At 45.1% G+C, this 8,177-nt stretch overlaps 2 protein-coding genes across 2 annotated transcripts; one reads left to right on the top strand and one right to left on the bottom strand.

The window, feature by feature from the left end:
• The first annotated feature begins 1,185 nt into the window (after nt 1-1,185).
• On the top strand, nt 1,186-1,818 carry LOC119281899 (probable E3 ubiquitin-protein ligase ATL45). Its single transcript, XM_037562306.1, has one exon. It carries the CDS (start codon nt 1,186-1,188, stop codon nt 1,816-1,818), a length of 633 nt encoding a protein of 210 aa, XP_037418203.1.
• A 692-nt stretch (nt 1,819-2,510) lies between these two features.
• LOC119277987 (putative F-box/LRR-repeat protein 23) lies at nt 2,511-5,030 on the bottom strand. Its single transcript, XM_037559344.1, has 2 exons — nt 4,585-5,030; nt 2,511-3,347 (listed from the first exon to the last, which is right to left on the bottom strand). Exons 1-2 carry the CDS (start codon nt 4,974-4,976, stop codon nt 2,687-2,689), a joined length of 1,053 nt encoding a protein of 350 aa, XP_037415241.1. The 5' UTR covers nt 4,977-5,030; the 3' UTR covers nt 2,511-2,686.
• Nucleotides 5,031-8,177: the final 3,147 nt, after the last annotated feature.

Here is an 8,177-nt window from a genome sequence, read left to right as displayed (position 1 = left end):
GGCGAGGTGGGACTAAAATCCAGCACCCCTCGGCTGTGCCCGACGCGCCACTACCTTGGGCCCAATTCGGGTGGGCCGTCCCACGCCTGCCTCGCCCGCGCGCCAATTGCTTGGGTCCAATTCGGGTGGGCAGTCCCAAGCATGCCTCGCCCGCGCGCAGAACATGCTCACTTTTTATTATTTTCATGTGTTCTATTTCAATTATTCAAACAAATATTTATTTTCTTTCTTAAATTTGAAATGTTTTAAAATCAAATCTATTTTTTCTCTTTCGTGTATTCTGACAATTTTAAATATCAAAAAATGCAACATAATATGTTGTATTTGATTTAACTTCTTAAATCACATATTTATTTTCAGTTTTCTATTGTAAATAACAACTTTAAAATCATATATAATTTATCTCTTTTATTTCTTTTGAGAGTTTTAAAATTCAAAAAATGGAAGATGGTCTGTTGTATTTGATTAACTTCTTAATTTCACATATTTATTTTCAGTTTTTTATTTAAAAAAATAAAATCTTACCTATTTTCTAGGGTGACCATGGCAAGCATGCATGACAAGTACCGTTGATTTCTAACAATCCGTGCATTTTCTAGGGTCTTGCCGGTGAAAAAACCGGAAAACACTGACCGCACATGACGTAACGTGCGGATTGTTTTCGGTGATTTCAATGAGATTTTATATGGAAACAAAAACCGACGAGATAATTTTAAAGGCCCTTTGCTGTATATTAAGGTTATGTTTGGCAATACTCCACTCCTTTTGTTAGGGAGCGGAGTGGGTGTTGGGTGCTCGTCAAAATTCCACCGAATACCGCTCCGCTCTTCAGCGGAGTTACATAGCGGAGAGATTCCGAACGGCCTCTAAATGTGAAAGGTCTCTGCGCCATTCTAAATGTAAAAGGTCGCCTATGTGCATGTTACTCTCCACCGTTGAGGTAACAAAACAGCCTGTGCGCCATTCGAAATGTAAAAGGTCGCCGTAGAAATGCTGCCGGCCATATTAAAATATCTACACAACATTTCATCGTACTATACAACAACAACAACCGCTTGGTTAGTTTTCTCTCTTCCTCGGTTCCTCCTATGGTGAGCTCGTTGCTTGCTTCGTCTGTACGCATTGGAACTCTTGCAGCTAGCTGGCGAGTTCCACGGTCAAATCAAGACACGAGAGGCCACGGCCATGGACTGCTTCTTCCGCGCGTGCTTGCTGGCAATCGCCAACACCGTCTGCATCGGCGGCACGGCCATGATCGTCTACGCGTTCGTCAACCTGGCGCGGAAGCCCCACAGCAAGGGCTCCATCCTCGAGGCCTCCGTCTTCCTCCTCTGCTGGGTCAGCGTCACGGCCGGCGTCTGCACGGCCATCTGCGGTGACCTCTTCCAGCTGTCGGCGCTAAGTCGGTGCCTGGTCTCCATCCCTGGGGCAGTTCGTGGCGCGGGCCGGCTTCTCTGCCTGCGGTGGCGGTGCGTGCGTGCCCGCCGAAGCGGCGGCGGCGGCGCTCTGCCGCAGTTTCTGGACCAGACACCGAGTCACATGCCCGTGCTGGCCCGGGAGCCGCCGGTGCATGGCGGCGCGCGAGCGGTGATGGCGTATGACATCCCGGCGTACGAGCAGCCGGAGGGCGGTTGCCGGTCGGAGTGCACGATCTGCCTCGGGAAGGTGGAGAAGGGGGACGCGGTGAAGCGGATGCCGGCGTGCCTGCACATGTTCCACCAGCAGTGCATCGACCTGTGGCTGCACGAGCACTCGACGTGCCCGGTCTGCCGGTGCAACATCTTCCCGCCGTTGCCGGCCGAAATGCAAATGGTATGACCGTCTTCGTATGGGTGATGCTTGTGATGAGATCAAGTGAGCCCAGAGAACTAAAGACGTGTATAGTATTTACTACGCTATAACCTGCGAGTGAGGCTTCTCTGGTCAGAGGCATGTTACGGACCTGAATTGATGAACAACCACAGATTTCTCTCACGAAATCAAGTCTCTGATTAATAGCATAGGAGTTCTTGAGAGACAGCCTTCGACTACTTACTGCAGAGGTTTTAGCACAAAAGGATTCAGTAAGGAACCCTTGGAAGTTACAGAACAAAGCCATGGTAGGGAAGCGAGTTGCCACGGGTCCATGCTAAAAAGTGCTACACCTACTTACTGAATTCTTACGTAACATTCCTATCTCACCAATTGAACTGGGTGGGCCCCCTCCTCCTGATTTAATCCAACCAAAACAGCCCACCTAATTGCTTAGGTTCCATGCCAGGGCAATCAGAACTGGGAGGCTCTAACCTCCGGCGCCAAGAGCTGCAGCAGAAGTCACCGGAGCGATGACCAAAATCGCCTGACAGAGTTACTGAGGTCCTGAAGCTGCAACGCGGGCGGTATGCATCACAGGCAAAGGCGCCGATCAAACATAGGCACCGAATACAGAGCATATTTCACAGCGACTTCAACTAAACTGCAAAGGTAAAAGACTCCCAACACACCACATGTTTCACTAGCAACTAGTAAGATGGCTGGACAAAGCACGAAACGGAGCCTACGATATTCTAGGGCAAGTCAACGCAGAAGCGGATCCACGGCACTGACAGAAGCGGCAAAGTACAGACCATGCCTAGCGTAGTGCAGATACTTCGGCAAAAGAAATGAGGAACATCCGGCCACTTCGATCGCAACATCGCCATGGAGCTCACTTCATAAGCATACGCATGCCCCTGAGAAGCATCCTCGCTTCATCATTAAGCTCGTCCTCATACACACCATCAAGGTAGCGGGAAGGATCGCAGTAGTCGTCGTAATCATCCGAGCCAAGCTCGTAGTCAGAATCAGATCCCACATAATCACCCAGAAAGGACTCTGAATTCCTCCAAATAGGGCTCTTGACAATGAAGTCGTAGTCATCGGTTGAGTCATTCGGAAGCCTCAGTGTGCTTATCCTGGCACACTTTGCACGCAGGGCATCGTCCATGGTGACGTTGAAACAGTGGCGGATGTCAAGGGACTCCAGGTGGCGGCAATTGTCCAGGATGGCTGTCAGCCCTTTGTTGGTGAGGCTATTGCCAAACAGCTGCAAAGAGCGTAACTCATGCATAGTCGCAATCCCCATGGCTTCCTCGTCCTTTTCCTGGTCACCAGCTTCATAATCAAAGAACACATTCTTACTCAGTCTGAAGCGTTTCAGCTGTGGGCATGCTTTGCCGATAACCTCAAAGACACCACTGTCATCCACATTTGGACACAGTGAAAGCTCGAGCTCCTCAAGCAAAGGGAACTTCATTATCGCCTCTGTGAGTCCATCATCAAAAACATCATAGCAAGAAATGAGGCGAAGGCTCTTAAGAGATGGTGCCCTGCAAATACAACACTTGGATCTCAATAACCAATAAATATGCAGTGTGTATGGAAAGGCATAAGCATGCTGTATAAAATAGGCAGCTAGAGTGAATGTTTTGGAAGACTTGCATGGCTCCAATCGCAGTCCATGCATAGAACATTTCATAAATTCAGATAATTGCATAGCATCATAGGTACACAATTTAGAGGGATTTAGTATAATTCATTAATGACTAATTGCTAGGTTTAACAGAGAATATTTCAGGGATCCTAACTTGCCGATGCCTGCAATTGCAGATTGCATATAAGGATAAATTCTGCACTCTGGCACATGTACTCAGCTGAGTTTGTTCTGTTTAACCATATCATTAAACTCAAATTATTGCCAATTCGACAGTTTCACCAGGAAATGATTGGAAACTTTCGGAATCATCCTGATTGGAAACTTTCGGAATCAATTGTTAGATTTAAGGGACAGTGAACATTTTAGGGATGCTAACTTGTTGACGCCTGTAACAGCAGGTTGCATATTAGGATAAATTCTGCACTCTTGCCTATGAACTCAACTGAGTTCGTTCTGTTTAAGAATCAACAGAACTAAAATGATTGCCAAATTGACTGCTTCCCTAGAAACTGCCCAGAGGCCCTTAAAAGTTAACTGGCAACTGTGTTCTGTTTCGAACCAAACCAAAAAAGCCTTCCCAATTGTATAAGACCAATGCATAGGCTGCAAAAACACATCAATGTTTGGTTGGATGGAAACTCAGCATTCCTATTGGATACGGGATTGAGTGCTGGCACAGAGGAATAGGTTCCATGTGCATGGTGCTGTTGCAGTTTACCTTTTGCTACTTAAATTCGCTCTAATCTAGAACATATGGTTTCTGATGTTAGAAATCGGAGATGAAGTTCTCTTTTATCAAAAAATAAAATAAATAATCCCCATGTGAGCACCTCGTGTGCAGCACTGCAGCTGTATAATCACCAATCAGCATCGGATTTATGCACAATGTATCTTCAGTACAGACCTAGGAAGCTATCTTAACGAAGATGTGTTGCAAACTGCATGATTCCTACAGACAGAAATTTCTACCGAATTTTTTTGCAGACAACAAACGAGACCCCAAGAAGGTGCACATACATTGCAGGGAATATCAACGGAGACAAAACGTGTAGCCAATGCGAAACAAATCAAATCAAAACTAAAGCCCCTAAAATCAGGGGAGGATGGGATTGGGGGATTCGAAATCTCACTGGTCGGCGAGGCAGAGGAGGAAGTCGTGGTCGGCGGCGTACTCGCCCCAGAACGCCTCGCACCTCCCGGCGCTGCGGCGGACGGCGGCCTGCGCCATCCCGGGGAAGTTGAGCTCGTGCTCGAGGTCGGCGTGGCCCAGCATGTTGATGCGGCGCCACAGCTCGGGCTCGCCGCGGGCGGCGCCGCGCCAGGAGCGGCACACCTGGCCGGCCCCCATCAGGATGTCGACGTGGTCGAGCTTGTGGAGGATGGCCGAGATCGCGTCCAGCGGCAGCTCCGCCCAGTTCCTCGTCTCCGTCTCATCCGCGGGCACCGACTTCGTCGGCGCATTGCGGCCGCGTCGTCCGCCGCGCCCGCCTCGACGGCGGCGGGACGACGAGGATGGGGGCATCGCGCGGGGTGGGTGTGAGGGTTAGGGTTTGGGGAAGGAAGGCGCGGGAATGATGCGCCGTTTGGGGGTGGTGGTGAAGAAGGTGGCAGCAGGTGAGTGTAGAAGACTCGGGTCAACTCAACGTGGGGCAATAATTTGACCAGTCCATGTAATTTTTGTAAAAAGTCAAACCTCGTCAACTTTAATCAAATTAGTGGTGAAAAACATTTACATCTAGTATGCCAAACATTTATAATTAAAATCATCATAAGACGTGGTTATATATTTCGTATAGTAGATAAATAGCTTTTTCTATAAATTTAGTCAAAATTTGTAAAGTTTGACTTCTCAAAATATCTATACATACTACATTATGGAACAGAGGAAGTATGTCTTTCTTAAAAGAAGTTGTCTAGCAGCACATGGATTTTCTTTCTCCTCGCCTTAGAGCATCTAGAAACGTACCTCTCAAATCACCTGTATACATTTGGGCAGATGGCTTGATCAGTGGCCCCGATAGTGAAAATGCGACCCAATCCCCCCTTTAAACCGACCCAATACGTTCGGGTTGTCCGACACCCCTCAAATCCAACCCATATCTAGGATGAAAATGATGGAAAGCCCTGGCGCGCCCGATGCATCCGTCATGTCGGAATTGAGATCCATGCCAAAAGCCATTCAAGTTGTTCCTAACCTAGCCCGACCTAACCTCTTCATCTCCTCTCTTCCGCCTCGTTCATGCCTTTCCTCCCCTAGCTCAGTCCTTGTCCCAATCTCACAGCGCCGCCATCACCGACACAACACCATTAATGTCATCCTCGCCATCCCTGACACGGTCGCCGGCTCGGACACAAACGCAATACGTCTTGGTCCTCCAGTCATACACCTTACCCTCTATGTGTTCGAGAAAATTCCCAAAGTGTATTTTATTCTTTTGTAGATAAAACAATGGATTCATCATATGGGAGTTTCAGAACAATGTGTCTGATGAACTTATTCAAAAAAAGTTTGTTGATTCATCGGATTCGTCGAATGAAGAGTGAATGATGATGATAAGTATCCAAGAGGAAATGGAGAAGAAAGAGGAGCATTTTGTACACTAGGTGGATCAATTTTTTGCCGCAACACTCAAATTTTCACCACACTCCACAGGGATCCAATGAAGACCATTCAAATTTTTGTACACCAGGTGTGAAGTTTCATCTCTTTTGGAGCTCGTTTCCCGCTATTTCCTATCGAAGAGCATTCTGCTTTTTTTAGTGGTCAGAAAGTCAGTCAATGCCTCAAAAAAGTAGACCAACTCAAAAGGTGCTCAAATTTGAGCATGGGGCTTTGGATGGTGTGTATTAATCATATAAAAAGTTAAAAGTTGGAATGATTTTTTAAATTGAGTTGTGTGTGATAGGATTGGAGGAGACTAGTACACGAGGATAGGATTGTTGATGAGCGCCTGCTCTACAAGGACTAGTTTCAACCTGAATCAAAGTTCTATGATGGGGGTTTTTCGGATAGGATTGCACGACGCACGACTGATCTATCCTCACTGGGTGGCGTTTGTCAAGACCATATCCGATCTCCATGACAATAAACAATGCCACTTTGCAACAATGTAAGAGGAATTAGGAATCAGAGTGCTCCAAGCTCGTTGGGGTTATTGTTCATGGAGCTACAATGACGTGGGAATCAAAGACACTGTGTCATTTTGCAAAACATGATTGTCCGGGGATATGGTGAAGAGGTAGTCCGAACACATGATTTTGAGATGTCCGGAGTGCATGTCCGCCTCTCAGAACAAGATGCCAAGCATATTTGTGAACTTTCTGGAGATGCTCTCCATCGGAATGTTCGAGATCAAAATGTGCACATGCAACTACTCAGCGATATTGTGAAGCATATATATGACCCACAATGAAAACCAAGGAATTTAATGTTTGAATTGTGCACTCGGAATAATTTTTATGTTTGAAATATGTCTTTTCCACTATGAACAATTGTTATTTGCTATGATATTCAGGCCAATCAAATGGTTTGGAGGTTGGATCCGAGAAAGTGCAGCGTGTATTTAGTACAGGGAGGTGGGGTCCTAGAAAGTGCAGCCCCTAGGGCTGGAAAAAAAGCTCGAAGCACGCAAGCTAAACGATTAGCTCGTGACTCGGCTCGAATCAACTCGAACTCGAAGAATAACGAGCCGAGCCGAGCTTTAGTTTAAGATCGTTTACATACCAAGTTAAACGAGCTGATATCACGAGTACTCGTGTAACTCGTTAGGCTTGGTAAAAAAGTCAGTGTTTTCTAGTGATAGTAAAATACAACCATTAAACACCTTGCGTTCCAGCACAAGGCCCAGCCGCTCAAGGCCGAGCCACCCAGGAGACTCACACGTACATGACCACATATGCACATGCTAAATTCTCAGCAAATCTTTTTATCGTATTTGTAAGGTCTGATGTTCACATCTTTAACGAGCTTAACAAGCTAAACGAGTCAGCTCGCGACGAGCCAATCTTGGATTTGAACTCGGTATAGTAACGAGTTGAGTCGAGCTAGCTCGTTAATGAAACGAGTTTTAGCGAGTCGAGTCGAGCTGGCTCGACTCGGCTCGAATTCCACCACTAGCGGCGCCGTAGTTAGTACAAGGAGGTCGGAATATGTTTTTCTTTTCTTTTCTTCTTAAAATAATTCAGGATTTCAAAAAAATTGAGGAATTATGAAAAATATGAATTTTGAAGAAAGCAATGTTCAAAAAATCCTAAAATGTTCGTGGATTCAAAAAAGTATAAGAGATTTTAAAAATGTTCTCATATTCAAAAACATGTTCACAATTTTTAGTGATTAAAATATGTATTCAAAATATGTTCGTGATTTTGAACAAATGTTTGCAAATTCAAAAAATTGTTCGTGAAATACAAAAACTTTCATTGATTCTAAAAATGTTCATATAATTCAAGGATGTTCAGCAAAACCAAAAAATGTTCATGTATTTTAAATATTTGTCGATTCAAAAAAATATTCACAATTTCATAAATGTCCTGAAATTCAAAAATAAATCACAGTTTTTAAAATGTTTGTGAATTTGTAAAAAAAATGTGAATTTGGAACATATTCAGGATTTCAAAAAAATTGCAAATTCCAAAAATGTTCATGATTTCAAAAAAAATGGAAAATAAAATACAATGAAAAAAAAGGAAAAGAACGTAAAACTAAAATGAAAATGAAAAGAAA

Source organism: Triticum dicoccoides, chromosome 3B (assembly GCF_002162155.2).
Source record: "Triticum dicoccoides isolate Atlit2015 ecotype Zavitan chromosome 3B, WEW_v2.0, whole genome shotgun sequence".
NCBI lineage: Eukaryota > Viridiplantae > Streptophyta > Magnoliopsida > Poales > Poaceae > Triticum > Triticum dicoccoides.
The sequence above is the reverse complement of the archived record's forward strand: the minus strand, read 5'-3'. Positions and strand labels throughout refer to the sequence as shown.